At 43.1% G+C, this 18,083-nt stretch overlaps 1 protein-coding gene across 1 annotated transcript in view; it reads right to left on the bottom strand.

Annotated features, from left to right (window-relative positions):
- The window catches only part of LOC108570805 (puratrophin-1-like), a 208,240-nt gene that overhangs the window by 152,260 nt on the left and 37,897 nt on the right, over nucleotides 1-18,083 (bottom strand). The window contains exon 4 of the mRNA XM_017932713.1: nucleotides 14,192-14,281. Coding sequence (XP_017788202.1) covers nucleotides 14,192-14,281 — 90 coding nt within the window. The remainder of the gene's footprint in view (nucleotides 1-14,191; nucleotides 14,282-18,083) is intronic.

The raw sequence follows: 18,083 nt of genomic DNA, 5'->3' as shown, positions 1-18,083 counted from the left end.
TTTCTCCGCTGGTTGAGTAAGATCCACAGATGCAACACGCGGCGAAAACACTGTCACTTCCGCGTGGAAGTAAAACGAAAATTCGCCGGCACACAATAGACCACGCGACAGAAGAGCTTCATTCAGTCGAGTGTTTTCAATCTGTTCGAGACACGAGCGATCATTTTTCAGCTATCGCCACGGTTTTCCGAGGAAACGAGATCGCCGCGCGGCGTTTCGTGGAACTGCTCGTTCCAGGAGCGCAGATCGGTGATAAGAGCAGCCGATAACGGGTCTTCAGCGGGTGGGCGTACGTTGCGCTCACAGCAGCGATCGAAAGTATCTCTTGCAGTTATATTGATCGTCGATCGGACAGTCGAACCGCGAAATTCACCGTAGCAGAGGATCGAAGAAAAACACGGGAAAGAGGAGGAATGAAGCAAGTGAATTTAATCTTGCTTGATATTGGAAATTCGTGGATTCTATGACACGGGAGAATTTCATTTAAATGCAAAATTTTCACCTGCTTGCATAATTTGAAGAAATATTACCACGATTTTGTAAAATTTCGTAATATCGCAATCCCTGTTGCATTTTAATTTTAGTTCATATTGGAAATTCGTTCTGTGAAACAATATTACGTAGATTAAATGTGAAATTTAGGAAGTGTTGGTTCCCGAATTTTGTGAAATTTTGTTACACTAAAATAGAGATTGCTTATTATGTCCTACGATCGGTTCATTAGCTGAACCGTGCACTTGATTAAGCGAATGAAAATCGATCGACAACCATGTGAATTTCTCTCATTTTCTCCGAATGTGAATTAAATCTTGCACATTGAATGGCCACACGTGGACACATAAATAGGTTATAGAAAACAATTTTTTGAAACTCATACGTGAGTTCATAGCGTTGATAGAATCAACCCTTTCAATTCCCATAGGCTAATTAGGACCAATTCAATTCACGATCAAAAAGTCCTTCGACATAGCCAATAATTATAGAAAATTTGATCTAAAAATCTGAAAAAATGTGGTGCCTAAATATTTCTCAATAACACTTCACATCTTCCTATATTTCTGCGCTATTTCCAACAATACACACGTAATAATGAAAACAATCACTCCAAACTACCACAAACCTCCAAAAATCCCACTAATACAAATCCTATTCCGCTAATTCTCAAAAATAAGCTCGCCTTTCAGCTGCAGCACGCCGTCGCCGCGTCGTCCAATCGCGATACATCGGCAACGACGTTGAAGAACGGCGTACAGGTGTGCAGAGCGTACTTTAAGAGCGCGATGCTCGTTGGAAACAATCGTCAGTTCGCGTGCTGCCGCTTATCGGCGCAATTAACGCCGCGAATAAGTCATTGCGACGCAATCGAGCCACGTGAGTTGTCGCGCTCAAGAAGATCCAAACGTACGATAATTATTCGAACCGAGTAGAGAAGAAGAGACGGGCTCACGGCCCGTTCCTTCCATTTTTTCCGCTTCGTGCATCATTGAAACGCCTCTGAGCCGCGTTCCTTCCGATTTATTAACCCGCCATGAATCGTTCGCGGACGCTAATTGCAACCGGGCGATAGTAAAGCGGCGAGAAGCAGTTGAACGCTGCCGTGCAAACGCGACGCGTCTCGCCGGGACGCACGTAGCAATTACGACGCGTGGATTATTCGTCGACACGCGGCTCGTAAATGTCCGGCGAGGAAAATGATTCTCGGTTGGCGGCTCGCTCGGGGAAAATCGAAAAATTAATCTCACACTTTACGATCGTACGGTGCAATCGTTCCCTTAGAAGTTAACATTTTCTTTTCTCTCCTTCTTACGATTCGATTTTTATCGGAAATTTGTGTAATCGATAGACGCCTCGAAAGTGAGGATAATTGAATTTATTTCAGTCAATTATTGAATTAAACATAATAACAGTAAATCTCCGGGAAGATTCGTGACTCCGAAGACCAGCATCTCATCAGCTGACACCGAGTGTTTACAACAGCGGTCACTGACCCCGGCAACCTGTTGCGCATTCCACGTGATTCTTCGAGGATACTCGAAGAAATCAATTCTGCGAATCGGTTAGCCTGCGTGTTAAGGAGTCAATATTTAACGTTCGTCTGTGGTCATACTTGTACTGTTGAAATCGTGAGAGATATTTAACAGTTAACGCGAGAAATCTAGCGTCGTTGACATGAAATCATAAGGTAAATAACAAGAGAAAAAAAAAAAAGAAGAATTCTTCGTTCAAAGTTTGCGTATAATTGAACGAAGAAGAAGAAGAAGAAGAGAAAAAATGAACACGGTGAAGGAATGTATTTCAACATTCAGAAATGACGTTTAGATTATGCGATTAGCTGGCGTACACAAGTTATTGATACAGATCCTGTCTCATTAAGCGGCTCAGGCCTGACGATTTCATCTTTCATCCCGTCGATTAGAGAGAGCGACCGATGCCGACAATAAGTCCCGTAACGAGGCAACAAGACGATCACCATGACCGCGATCGCTGATTAATGGAATCCCTGATCGCGCGATAATTCGCCGTTTGATTAATTCACCGATTATTCCCTGATCGGTACGCTACAAAACACCGGGGCTCGATACGATTGATCCGAGCGCCGCTGATTGATCAGATAATAATTTCTCGGGCGTTTAGAGGGGGCGAGAGCCTGTTGCTTCGAGCCGCTCGACGCCTCTCCAACGCTTCCTTCGAGAAAAGGTGAATAATTGAATGAAAGCGCGCGCGCGGGTACACCGTACCGATGCCTCGCCGCGTGATTAATTAAACGATAATCCCTCGTTTCATTGACCGCGATTCCAACTGACTGCTGGTCCAATTTAAGGATCTCGAGCTGCGAGATGAATTTTCTGTAATTAATGCGAGCCTTCGGAGATCAGTGGGCCAGTCGAAAGCATTTTAATTATCAGGAATTTCAACGAATTCGTCGAATACTACAGATTGTTCAATTAAATTCATTCCAATTAACACCTCTGTTCGTGGAATTTTTAGTGGTCCTGTAATTACATTATCTCGGCACATTTTTTTTTCGAGATTTTTTATTTGAGAGTTCGTAACTTTTTCACTCAGTCTTTTTTATCAAACTTTGTTAGAATCTTCTATGGATGTAGGAAAAAAGATTTGATACGAACACAGGTTGTTCGAAGATTTATTGAAAAGTTGTAGGAATAATAGAAAATGTGAAGATCGATGGTCACGATCGATAATGAATGATAGATAGAGAATATAAAGTAGTAAAATCAGTGGTTTCTCAGGCGAGGTTTTCACAGGAAGGTACGTGGCCAGTAATTAGCGGCGTGGAAAATCCGCGTGAATCGGGCGAGGCTTATCGATCGTTCGCCAGGGAATTATCGATTGGCCTCGGCGAAACCTTAGCCAGACAGCCGCTTGGGATCTGGGTCGTACCCTGAATTCTGGACTGCGTGCACGATATCCGAGAGCTTTGGTTCGCGCGTAATTGCTCACGTAGCCGGTCGCGCTCACGCGCCACCTAAAACGACGCCCGAATCCGTGTGATTATCGAGTATCGAAAATTACAATGCTCCCTCCGGACGTGAATTTATCGATTTTAATCGGGAACCTATTATTCGGCGACCAGGCTTCCTTTTCTCCATCGTTTTGCTCTTCTTGCCTCGCGATGTAGGTGAAATGCAGCTATATACTTGCAAACATATTTGGACGTTGATAAACACCATTAAACACGGTTGAAATAAACGTTAAAATATTTTTAATAAAATGAACATTGTACTATGAATATTGAAAAATTCAATTTTTTAAGAGTTTGTAGGTTTCTAGGGGACCTTGATGAATATTTAAAATATGCAAATTCTGAAAATTCCAATTTTTAAAATTTTGTAGGTTTCTAGGGGACCTCGATGAATATGCAAAATATTTAAATTCTGAAAATTCCAATTTTTTCAAAACTCTGCAGGTTTACAGGGAACCTCTATAGAAATATCAAGTATTTTTTGGTTCGCCGAGGTGTAACTCGTCCCTTAAATATTAATATGTTTTCCAATTTTCCTGTATATCTTAAAGACTGCAGAAGATACAAAAAAATTGTGAGAATGAAAATTAAATGCATACTTTTTGACCTAAGAAGGAGATCAAAATTTTTAACAATTCCATTGCAAGTTTCACAGAGCATAAACAACCACTAAATTTTCATTCTTTAACCAAAATATCTCACTAAAATAGAATACTTTCGGAAGAAGCTGCGAGCGTTCTCAGAATTTCATTTCTGAAGGGGCGAAAGTGTGTTGTAAATTTTCCGAACGGCGAATCAGAATTTTCTGAGACTTCTTCAGCTCTAACGCGGGCGAAAATAAACCGTGCCGAGCTCGTCGTTATAAATTGAAGGGTAACAAGCCGCGACTAATAACGAGCAGCCCGAGAAAAGGTCTTTAATTATCGCCGACCGCGGTCAGCACAATGAACAAAGTACCGCAAACCGCGCATAGGTAATTAGTCTAATGCCTAGGCCGTTGCATAAACGCGGCCATTATCATAACTCGTCTTTATCCGCAACGTGGACGTAAATTTTCGTCGATCTGTAAGCGCGATAAATTATCGCGACCCGCCGATGGATTTTTCTCACCGTGTCGCAGACTATGTGGTTCACCCACGCGAAGACCAACGGGAGATACCAAGGATATCTTCCAGCGCGGTTCATTCGCGTTAATGTTACCTTGCGAAATTCAACAGGTACCCTAACGAATTCCTGATTTTTTAATTTTTTAACATTAGAAATAGAATTATTTTTTAAAGAATTCTTTCACGGTGCAAAGCTTGTTTAATCTGATTCAGGACGGTGTGACCCACCGGTGGGTTCTTATATGCGGACGTGACCCACCGGTGGGTCATCGAGTGCTGTTTTTATTCGCGCTATGTGACTCACATGGACCATTGCGTGGTGAACTTATACGCGCGACATGGTCCACGTGGGTCATCAAATGGCGATCTCATTTGCCACCGTGTTATTCGCGCTATGTGACTCACATGGACCATTGCGTGGTGAACTTATACGCGCGACATGGTCCATGTGGGTCATCAAATGGCGATCTTATTTGCCACCGTGACCCACGCGGGTCACCGAGTGACGATTCCATTTCCGACGTGGCCCACAAGTGTTCTTATTCGCGGGATGTGACCCAAATGGATCGATGCGTGGTGAACTTATGCGCGCGACGTGGTCCATGTGGGTCATCAAATGGCGATCTTATTTGCCAGTGTGACCCACGCGAGTGAAGATCCTATTTCCGACGTGACCCACCATTTGAATCCTCTCTTATTTTCCAACGTGATCCACCGATGGGTCATTCCAGCAAAGATGACAAAAAAAATTGAATACACGGTGTGACCCACCAGTTGAATCATCAAGGCAAATCATCCTTTATTTTCCAACGTGATCCACCGATGGATCGTTCCAGTAAAAATTACATCAAAAAATTGAATAGACGTGACCCACTAGTGAACCACCACACTATTTTCCAATATTCCCTGAAAAAATTACAAACTAAAAAATGAACGTTTCCTGCTAGTTAATCCAATTCCAAATCCAATTTAATCCGAAAATCACAAATTCGACTCTCTATCACCTGTCAATTCGTAGCAACGATGACGGAAGCTGTCCTCTGTGAGAAGGGTAGGTCTAGTGTATCCACTAGCTCGTGCACGGATCAAGCGAAATCATCTAATTCATGCTCGAGCACACGAGCGCGTAATTTAGCCGAAGGAGCTTCCACGTGAAAGCGATCCGCTCTTTACGCTCGCTCGTTCGACAATAAAGATGTTTGCGGAGCCGTTGACCCGGCCACTTCGATAATCTTCCTTCACTCGACGAATACCCCGCACTCTACTGCACGATATTCTATCGCTTCGCGAAAAGTTCACGGATAATCAGCCACCCGATACAACGAAACTTATGCTCCTCTGGTGGAACAGGGAATATGAGTCTGTTAATTACTTTTATGGTTTCGTTACAGTAATAAACGTCTTTATTACTAGATACGTTTCCTCGTCGTTCTGTGTTACGGAGTGAAAAGGTTAGGCTGGGTTAACACATTGCCAACCAATTGTGCGGGTAGATTTATACACAGGGTGCGGCGAAATATTTATCTATCTGGAATATTTCTTGCTGTTTGTTAAAATATATCTGTTGCTTGTAGATATTTTATTTAACAGCAATATTTCATTCTCGCATGTTATTCTGAGAAATTTTGTTCTTTCCTTTTTTCAAATTTTGTTACTTTCTTAACGCAGGATTCTTTGTCAATTTTTTTTTAAATACTTTTAAATATCTTCGTCATACATTGAACTGCTGTTGCTGAATTTTTACGGACACCAAGAGACACTTTTATTATTAAACCTACTATTACATGTATTCCAATTACCTATTCGTCCATTCACTTGCTAATATGTCAACTACTGTTGAATTTTTGTAGACACGAAGAGACACTTTTACTATTAAACCTACTATTACATGTATTCCAATTACCTATTCGTCCATTCACTTGCTAATATGTCAACTACTGTTGAATTTTTGTAGACACGAAGAGACACTTTTACTATTAAACCTACTATTACATGTATTCCAATTACCTATTCGTCCGTTCACTTGTTAATATGTCAACTACTGTTGAATTTTTGTAGACACGAAGAGACACTTTTATTATTAAACCTACTATTACATATATTTTAATTACTTAGTTATTCATTCAGCTGCAATTTCTTCAGTTACTGATATGTCAACTACTGTTGAATTTTTATAGACACGAAGAGACACTTTTATTAACACGTTGACTGCCAAGCCTATGTCGAAGAAATCTGTTCTAAACGCCAACATTTTTTTTTCAATTTATTGTACAGAATTAAACAAACACATATTAACTTTTATATTATGACTTTAATTTTCATTGTTTTTTGCAAAAAAATGCTTTCGAATTATCTCGTGGTCGGGCGTCTCCGAATAGGATGTAACTTCTACCAGCTAGCTTGGCAGTCAACGTGTTAAATCTACTATTACATATATTCCAGTTACCTACTCGTCCATTCAGTTACTAATACGTCAATTACTGTTGAATTTTCGTAGACACGAAGAAACACTTTTATTATTAAAATTTCTCTTAAATTCATTACGGCGACTGCCACGGGGGGACCACGCACTTAGGCCTGGCGACTCTTGGACCTCGAGGCGAAGAATCGAGAGATGTTTTTCCAAACATCTCCGAGTTTCTTCGTCCTCGAGGACAAGAGCATTGCCTCGGCAATGCAGGCCCGCACCCCCACTTCCTGGGACTTTCCCAGGGAAAAGGGGCTACTTAAGGGAGCCCCGAAAAAGGCACGAGGCTTTTTGTCGTAGACTCGCGTCGCCTACACTTCAAAATTAGGTTAAGCGTTATCGGATTCGAATATATATATCGTTATTAAATAATTTGCCCGAGTAATTACACCACATCACTTCCAAATTCATCTTACATTGTTTAACAATTAGAGCACACACCAACCGAAGAATGTCAAGAAAACGGTCTTCATTTACACACGAAAGAACATTTCCTCCACTAACCATTTCCTACTCAATCATCCCGCGCCTTAAACCGCACTCCCAATTACCCCTTCCCTATCTCCTAATCACTCGTAATTCTTATCACCTGTACCTCCATCAATCCCGCCCCTTTAATCATCTTCCAACGACAAATCGTCACGACGTACATAAATTGAAACGCAACGGATTTCTCCCGCGCGCGGAGATATAATTTCCCATCGCATCCCTAATATACGAGCGAGACACGGAAACGGTAACAAAATACTAATGACTCGGTAGAAGGCGTTTAGACTCGATTCGATTTAATCGCGTGCGACGAAAGCCTGTGTTTTGCGAGACGCGCCGCGGAGGAAATCAGAGCGCGAGGGAACGAAGGAAGGCGTGTTTCGCGATCCCTCCGAACGCCTCCGAGCGAGGAAACGTTCTTGGAATAGGTTGGACGGCACCGGTCAACTTTCGAGCCAGGCTTCGATCGATTCTCCCTGTCGAACACCCTCCCGTCCCTCCGCCGCCGCCTCATCCACGCGCGCGATCACAGCCCCGGCGCTTTCTTCTTCCTCTTCCTGTTCGACCCGCCTCTTTTGGACGAGCCGATTCAACTGGCTAATCGGCGACAAAGCGGCTCTCTGCCTCGCCAACTACGGGATTACAGTTAACCACTCTGGGGCTCTTTTAACTTGCTGCCAACTGGAGGAAAGCTCGAGGGAAACAGACGCGGGGCACACACGTGCACGCTAGTTCCTACCGTGATTACGTTCATTAACCCCTTTTTCTCTCTTTGCTTTGGGGAAATAGTGCGTGTGAGGTGGATATTTAGGTTTTGGAGAAGTGGGACAAATTTTTGACAGTGTCTGTTTCAGAAATCAGCTTAATTATTTTGAGAAATTTACAGAGGTCTGCGCTAATGGAACTGTAGGAATTTAGCTCAGTGTTTACAAGTGATTGAAAATAAAAAACGAGCCTAGTTAGATTATGTGCTGCAGCTACAGTGGACATTTATTTATTATAGTTTAAAGATGCCTCTTTCTGTCAGAAAAAGAAGTATCACGATATCTTTCCGGAAAGTTTCTTTCCTAATTTAAACCATCTCTGTTTCTAATTGACATAGTAACAAAAGTTAAACGGTACTTTCCTCGACAGTTACAGGTGGACCCAACGCACTGCTCAAATTCTTTGCAAGATGAACAGGGATGGATATAAGTCGAACTATGTTCTCTGCATTGGACCTACTATGTTCACCGCAGAAAATACAGTTCGGTTTAGGAGTAATTTCAAATAACCAGTAAAATACCTTTCGGTTTCTGTCGCTATCTCAGTTAGAATTTTTTTCTTAAATTACGAAACGAACTTTCCGGACAACCTAATAGATGCCTTATTTTGGAAACTGTCAAACTTAGGTAGAAAGGTGAGAAGAATCTACCCCTTAAGGTAGAAGGAATTTAATTTATTGTAATTAAACACCACTGAAGAAACTTTCCTCCGTTCGGCATGTTCGAAAGAATACACGGAACAATTCCGAAATATGATTTTCATTGGAAAATAGAGAAAACAAATTGGAAAATTTTCATCAACACTTGCCGCACCAGAATAATTTTAAATGACACCTGAAATCGACGATACAATTAAAAAATCACACGATTTCATGACAGTACATTAACAATCTGTAGAATGAAACCACTCTCCGTCCAAAAACAGAAACACAAACCCAAAGACTTTGTTAGAGTTTAGCTTACCGAGGTTTATGACATGGAGCAGGCAGGCAGTTATCTTTGAGACCTCTGTTGAATGCGCGTACCATCCGTGCACCAGCATTAGGATGGTACGTGACAAAATTAGTTTTTCCCTTTTTAATCATGTTTCGCTAGTTCATAGAATTTAGGACTCGGTAACACAGGCCATGTCATAAACCCCGAAGACCCAAGCGGTGACCTGGCGCAAGACGACGTCACCAAGTCAGGGGTTTTTTTCCTAACGGTGAACAGTCAGTCACCCCCATCTCTCCCAGTTTCTCTCGGGAAGAACCCAGTTCTCCTTCCAGAAAAGACACACGCCAAGGGCGCAATGGAAGGGAGGACACGAGGAAAGGGAAACGGGAGTGCTGGGACCGGACAGGGTTTTTAGAGGAGTGACAGAAGAGAGATGATAGAGACAAGACAGTCAAAAGCGTCGCTCATTACTACGGTCCCAAAGCCGTTATCAACCTTTGGGTGGTCCTTCAAGAAAACTATAGACGGCACGTAGTGCAATATTCAGGGCTCGAGTACACCCTAACAGACTTCGTTTCATACCAGTGTGCAACGGTGGTCTCTGTAACAGCACTCTCGCGAAGAATATAATGGTATAATGGTGAAGAAAATGACGTGTAACTGTGCGATAATTTTTGCACGAGAACGAGGAAGCGTGTGAACGTTGATCGCAGGATGACAAATAACTCGTGCGAAATCTGCGCGCGGCAGAAACGCTTGCCTCTAATTAACTGAAAAAAAGATGAGTCTCGATCTGCCGGAAGCGCGCGTCCAAATGAGAAACGAGATAGTTTACTTAAAATCAGCAGTAATTGACGCAAAGCCAATTAATGGTTTCCTCGCTTGTACAGCCGCGAAGAATAAGGCTGTACATATTTTCACAGGCGATAAAAAATGAAATGAAACACAATCTAAGCTACCAACATGTGTTCCTAGATCTTTCGTTAAAGCAATCAAGAACCTCGGTGATTGATTCTAAATTAACAGAATCCGAAAAAAAGATACGTCTTTGCTTTTCCTTTCACCTGTCCACAGATTTCGGGGCCAGCGTTGTCTTTTACTTTCTACGCTGACGGCGACAGTGTAATTGTTCCGCGTGTTCGAAAAAGTTCGCCATCGTCGTACCGCAGGCGGCTTCGTTTTTGCCGCGACGCCACGCGGACTGATTAATAACACGGTGAAACGAGCGGCTAAACGGCGGAAGATTACAGGCCTAACACGTGTGGAACGATAAAAGAAAAATGTGCAAATAGTTGCTTCACCGATACAAATCACGTCACACGGCGTGTACGTAAAACTCGGAGAGCAGCGATGTAACGAAGAATTCCACGGCTAATGCACGAACTTTCCAGCCTTCGGATGGGATTTCTTCTCCGCGAGAACAGCACGCAAATCATACGATCCTCTCGATGGAAACACAGAAATCGTTTCACAGGCGTTTCGTTAAAATGTAATTTCCACGCGAACCACCGCCGCCTCTTTCTTCCTTTCTATTTCACCCGAGACGAAACGAGCGCCCCGTTTCCTCTCCGTTTAGCGCGACCGACGAAACGGGGAGACGATTCGCGGACGAGAAACGGGAAGTGCTTTTATACACAGGAAGGAGGGAAAAAAACGCGGAGGAGGCATCTACAAAGAGAAAGCGGATGCTCGAGTGAAGTGGAGAGGAAAAAAAAGAAGCGCCGCTGTGATATTTTCAGCGAAGAGTCGATGATTGTATACGTGTCCGAGCAGAGTAGCAGAGAGAGAGAGAGAGAGAGAGAGAGTTTCAATTGGCAGGAGGCATGATAAAAATCACGAGAAAGTATGGTTACACGAGGTTTTCTTTTTATATTAGTCGCATTAGCGGGGCAATTCCTGCGATTCCTCCGCGCTGCTGCGGAGAAGATCGCGCGGAGAGAGAGGAACCTCGTCGGAATGCGAGGAAATTATGCGTTCCAAAAGAGGAAGGGAATGGACGCGCACAGGTGAAATGGTACGAAATGGCTGTGGAAAGGATGCACTTGACTTAGGAAAAATAGGTCGAGCAACGATTTTTAAATACGGACAAGAATGCACCGTTCCGTGAACGGAGCCAACGAGTTCAAACAACGTGATCTTCAAATAGTCTCGAGTAAATTGAAGATCTGCGTGAGTATTTGCATGAACGTTTATCTACTTTCGATTCTCTCCAGGTTGAGGAACAGTTAGGTTATAAAAAAATGGGAAATACTTTCCAAATCCTTTTTTGGGTTGTTTAATAAAACGTGGACTGCATAATGAAGTTTTTATGGTTCACGGTAGAATGAAAGATTCGTGGTCACTTTCTTCATTGTGTTGGTAGTATTGTTAAAGAAGGAATTGATAAGTGAGGAGTTGGTATGGTGAACAATATTAGTTTTAAAAATAGTATACCAGAAATAAATTAATTTTGTACTCTGTTAACTCTTTGAAGCACAGAATTTTAAGACAAAAACAGACTCTAGTTGCGCAGAAGTTTTATTTTAAAAAAATGTAACAAAGTATGTTGAGATAATTAATTATTAGGTGGGACATAAATAATCTCACCGTGAAATTTGTGAAAACAGGTTAAATTAGTTTTGTTTTCTTAATGTTTCAAGGTGGGACGAAAAACACCCCACTGTGCATACGTAAGTACTAAAAAGGTGGGACACTTTTTACTATGCCCCAAAGAGTTAAAATCATTGAAAAAATGAAAAGAATTAAAAATTGTTAAATAAAGTATATTTTACTGTATACTTTATCAAACTGTTCCACAGACTGTGGTGCATAGTTGTCGAAATCATTGAAAAAATAAAAGGAATTAATAATACTTTATTTAATAACGTCATCCAATTCTTCCATATACTAAAATATAAAAAAAAAAATCAAATATAGATGCAAATGTAGCATTCCATCTGCGATTCAGCCACGCGAAAGCACCCAACAGGACCCCTATTCACGGAAAGAAACCCTTAATAACGTTCCCATCTGCCGCCCTCTCTCAAAGAGCCTCTCTTCGCCCTCAGAAAGGCCATTCTTCCCTCGCGCAACTCGACAGAACATCCCACCCCGGGTAAAGTCAACTTCCTCTCGAAAACCCAACTCGTATCTCGCATCGTCACGACCCACATACCTCCACCGCCTCACAATGGCATCCTTTCAGGGATCCCCGAGCGCGAACACCTTCATTCCGCGGTCGGTTAATCGTTGACAAAGCAGCGGCGGCGGAAATACAGTTAGATATCCGCGAGCCAGCTGAGCGCCTCGCGTGGAAAGGACAAACAGGACGAGCACAGAGAGAGAGGGTGAGAGAAAGAGTCCTCGAAGCACGTAAATAGACGCTGTTTGCGAGGATGCGGGGGCGTGTGAACCGAGCTTAAGGGGCCCACGTGGCGGTGGGTGTGTCCTGGCTTCCGCATACTCCTCCGCGGTCAACGCGCGTTATCTTCTCGCCGCGCGACACTGCGAGTTGGGCGCGTGTCGCGAGCCTACTTGGCCTAATGGATATTCTAATGGCTGGTCCGTGGTGGAACATAGTGTAAGCTGTTCAGGAGTTTGCCCCCGGGGCGGCACACGGGCAAGAAGGGCATTTCGCTCTTTCCAACTTTGACGCTCACTGTGACGCGATGGAATGGTAAAAATGCGTGTGATATGACTTTATGAGTGTGTCCTCTATGACCAATGAGAGCTGCAATTCTCCTGTTCGTCATCTTCTCGGTGTAGGACAGTACTGAGCGGTGCTCAGGAGTTTGCCCTCGGGGCGGTATACGGGCAGGAAGGGCATTTTGCTCGCAACACCTGAATCTTTAGTTGCGCGGTGCTATATGATGAGATTTGTCGACGATGTGTTTGGCCAATAGTGACAATACGTGTGCCTTATTTTTCTATGATTGTGTTAGAGATATGACCCAATGAGACCCAGATTCCTTCCAGGGGAAAACTTTTGAGCTCTGCACTGTACTATGCAGAGTTGGTAAGTTGGAAAATGGAAGAAATAGGGTCTCGTTGGTTGTAGCGAACACATTCATACAGTCAGATTACACACGTTTTTATTGTTGGCCGAAATGGTACATCTGCTAATCCATCGCGTGACTGTGAGCATCAAACTTACCAGCTCTGCACAATACTTGATGATGAATAACGAGGGTAATGAAAGAAATGGTGGTAGCTTGAGGGGTAGTTTGTTGATTTAGGATGGACCAGGAATTTGGGGTGCTTTGGGGCGTGAGACACGATGACCGAATGTTACCTGATGCTGCTATATTTTTAGGAGGGGTGTTTCTAGTAAATATTAGGGGATGAGTTAGGGTGACTGTTAGAGTATGAGTGAGATGATCGAATAGTGTTTGGAGCTTCTATATTTTTAGGGAGAGTGTTTTTTATTTTGAGAAAGGTAGATGTTGCTCTAAACTTGAAGACCTTTCTTGAGTACTTCTTCTTTGTATCGGTGTGTAGATGATACTTTGCAAAGTACACAAGAATCTTCTGTATCCTCAATTTTATTTTACAGTAAATTGCTATCCATAGCGAACTGTTAGTAAACTGATAATTGGGCCCAAATTTTTAGCTAGTAGTGTACATAATTTTGGGATATAAATATGTACGCAAAAATTAATCAGAGAAAGGGTTAGCCAGCGCGAAAATTTTAATAAATTTGACGAGAGCAAGTACCACACTTTAACTTTACTAAATTACTGAAATTTTCGCTAAAACAAATAAATCTACCCGTGCATTCTTATCAACATAAATTCTGCCATAATCAGCTAACCGAAGAATCGCTGAAAAACAACAGAATTACACACGCTGGCCAATGAAGACACAATCATGCCCCGCGTCCAATTAACTTTCGATCGATGGTGCACCAGCTAAGCTAGGAAACAGCGTCGGAAAAGCATCAGGTGAAAATGTATTTCTGAAAACTTACCAGGAAGCGTGAGGCCGCACGTGAGAACGTGTTCCGGTATGTCGTGAATGGTCCTTGGCGCTACCACGTCGTCCACTCTCTTTTTCGTTCCTGAAACAGGAGACAACGGGGATCTCGTTACTCCCGCATCCTTTACGAATCCGATCTCCGAGAGCTCGCTCGCTCGCGTTTGTATCTCAATCGACGAACGGAATCGTACACCAGCAGATTTCGGTAATCTGATATAATGCCTTACACGGGGGGTTTGCGTAAAGTGTCCCTTCGTGACAGTTGCACAAATATGACCGCGATCCACCCGTGAAAGGATATCGGATAACTTTCCCAACCCCGATTCAAAAACCGAACCGAGTGTTTCAAACCGTGCCGCTGCTCCCAATGCCAACTGACCTATCGCAAAACTCGCACGAACGCTGCTAATTTCAACCTTACCTTCCCTTCGCATACCTGCGCGACTCCTCAACAAATTCGGGCAAATTAAAGGGAACCTTCTGAAAGAGCTCGCAATTAGCATTCTCACCGTTCCACTTTCGTTTCGAATTTTAAATCGTTTTAACTGTGGACGCCTATCGTTTACTCTTCTCTCACGTTTTCTACTTTGTGTACGGGAGAGAATTAAAATTATGGAGAAGGGAGGGAATAACGCTTGATGCAAATTGAAGGGAACCATTCGAAAGAGGTGTCAATTGGGATATTCACAGTTTCACTTTTGCTTGGAATTTTAGATCGTTTCAATTGCACACACTTATCGTTTGCACTTCTTTCACATTTTTTTTTCTTCGTGCAAAGGCCGGAATAAAAACGGTGGAAAAATGGCAAAGGTTTTAAAAAAAGGCATGGAATGATTGGAAGATTAGGTCAAGTTTACGGGGTTTCAGAATGACACTGCTTAAGGAACGAAATAAGGACAACGAATCAACATTTTCACGGACAGGAAGTGAAACATTTAGTGGTAAATGCATTGCAATAGTACGATCATAAAAAAGCAGCAGTGAAAGAAGCTAGATCGAATAAAACGGCGACTGAAGAAAAACGAAGTCTAATCCTCTCTGTGGAATCACCGTTCCAATCGGCGCATTAAAATCCTCCAATCGAATGCTCGATAGTGATCCAGAGATCAGAACCCTCCCCGCCCGAAAAACAATTTATCGACCGGAGGATCACGAGGCACAATATAATACCAGCATCGAAATTCAATAGCAATTCGCCGGTCCATAAACAACGTCGAGACGCTTAAATCATCGACGCGGTGTTCAGCCGCGGCGTTCTCTATTCCGCGATTCGAATCTCGCCGCGTAGCGGTACTTTCCTGCCGCGATTTTTACGGCGTCGTGTTCAGCCGTGAAGCCACAGCCACAATAAACCATAAACCGCGGAGCGAGCGAGCGAGCCAACGAGCGTCTTAATTGCCTGCAATTAATTTGTCCACGTCGCGCGGTAGAAAGTGCATCCCGAGTCCGGTGGAATGATTATTGGAAGGCGAAAAGTTGCGCGAGCCTCGACGTTCACCTTCGCTTCGACCAGTCGAAGGTGACACAGAAGGGTTAAGAGGTGAGATTAGGCGAGACTCGAGGTAAAATTACGCGTTTACGCGTGGGACGTGAGTCTCTCTATTGGGAATTAATTAAGTGGTATGTTTCCTTTTCGTTTTTATACTTGGAATAGTTAACACACTCGAGATCGATGACCCGGGATATGGGTCACGCGATGTAATAAAGATTACGCGAGGGATAGGGACGTCGACTGCCCGCTTAGATGGAAATCCCTCGTCTGCGCGAAAAACTGATGTCAGGACAGCAAGGGGACGATTTTATGCCAACCGCATATTAAACCGTTACTTTTAATTTAGCAGACCGGTCTGCAGCCAACATGCGGCACGTAGAATTTCTCAAATATTAAAGAATAGGCTACTGTCCAGTCGGTAAGGCAAGGTATCATAAAGTCACCCCCAAAGGGTCTTCGGAACCGATGCAATTACCGAGGTCTCTCGGTACCTGACCTTCCGAACGAGTCGGAGAGTCAGAGTTGACCTGGCCGGGTTTTCCCCCCTTCTTGTCAAATTTCCATCCAGCAATGACCAGCTTCGTCAACCAAGGACGTGACGCGCTCCGGGCGCAATGGGTGATACGGGGTTGGTCACTTACAAATTTTAAGAACCTCCCTTCGCGTCCCTTCTTCAAATTTTAGAAGATTTGGAGAAGGGTCACCTTACTGTCTTTATTTCTTCTATCATAACATCGCGTGAGACTCGTGAAATTTTTCCCGCGAAAGATATAAGAAGCGCGAGCCAGGGTCGTTCTATGTTTATCGGGCGAAACATAGAGCTCTCGAGAGTATTTCTCGCGAGTAAACACTGTGCGTCTGAGAGCATCGCTCATCTGTCTGAGAGTTGACCAATTTTTCGAAATCTGAAAAAATTCTGGGACACTTAAGGAAGTCTCTACTTGTTAGTTTTACTCGTAAACCAAACAAAAACTAATCTCTTATTCTCTTGATGAACGGAGATACCGTTTCTCACACTGTTTATCTGAGTAAGGTGATAACGCACTCCTGTTAGATGAGGTCATCGGTGCCTCGTGTCACCGGCTCTGCGTGCCCGGTAGAGCCAGTCCTCTCAAGACATTAATAACAGAAGGAAGTCAAAGGAATAAAATATTCAAGTATTAAAAGCTGAAGCAGTCTATTTAAAACCCATTTTCCCAACACTACTACATTGTACAATTGTTCGTTAATTAAAATTATCGAGAATAGATTATATTTTGAATTTTTACTTTACCTACTGCGAGTTTCTCTGCTTAACGTAGGCCCAGGCCGGGCCATAAAAGCCACGGGTCCGCTGGGGCAATGCCGAGTATATAACAAATGTTTTTCCGCATTTTATGTAGTCGTGCGACAACCCCGAACTGAATAACTGTTTTTCACTCCGCCTCCGTTCTTTTGTATTTCATTTCTATCAATAAACGTTTTTTTTTTTTTCTCTGCAGTTGATTGAGTCAATCTTTATTCGCTAATTAAAGATCCTCGATAAAAATGTTCCAAACTTTCTTAATAAAAATAAAAAGAAGATTGCGAAGAAATATCTTTCTCTTCCAAAGTTCTGACAGAGGCCTAAACTTCCGGAATATCGAGTCTACGCTTCCCACGATTCTTTTATCCAGCGTTTCGCACGATCGCAGACCGACCACGCGAATATTCAACGGTCGAACTCGTTACGCGGATAACGAGGCCTGTTTCGTCCTGCGGCTAACACAAACGATAAGGAGAGCAAAGGGATCGCCGAAGCTTATCAGTCTCTCTTTCAAATAGCGAAACTAAAGAATTAAATACCGGACTAAATAGGAGAAATGATTGAAAACACAAGAGAAAGGGAGAATTGCAAGTTATAGGACGTTAAACGAAACGAAGCTTTTACGTGAAAATAATTACCCTCCGTCTCCCCATAAAACTCCTTTCGCCCGTGTGGTATCACGGGGGAGAAGTGTAGAATCAAAGGCCCAAGATCGCAAGATCGAAAGCAATAAAATAGTAGAAAAATGGAGAAAGAAACGCGAACTCTCAAGACGATCGACGATGAAAGTGAAATAGAAAACACTGCGGGGTGGAGGAGAAAGGGCGCGAAAAGGCACGCGATTCCGATGATCGAACCGCGCGCCTCTCGATCTACCTGACGCGTCGTTGATTAGCGACCGTTCGAACATCCTAATTTATCCCGTGACGTCCAGCAACAACTCCGCGACTGCTTCTTTCCGTACGATTTAACACGTTACGATACATCCACGACGGCAATTACGCGGCGTGTAATAATCCAGGCGGTCGATAACGATTGTGATTAAAATGATCGTGCATAAAATTATCGAGCGTACAGCGTGAAACGTTCGTTCGAACGAACGAAGAA

This window comes from Habropoda laboriosa, unplaced genomic scaffold (genome assembly GCF_001263275.1).
Source record: "Habropoda laboriosa isolate 0110345459 unplaced genomic scaffold, ASM126327v1 scaffold86, whole genome shotgun sequence".
Classification (NCBI taxonomy): domain Eukaryota; kingdom Metazoa; phylum Arthropoda; class Insecta; order Hymenoptera; family Apidae; genus Habropoda; species Habropoda laboriosa.
This window is presented reverse-complemented; position numbering and strand designations above follow the sequence as displayed.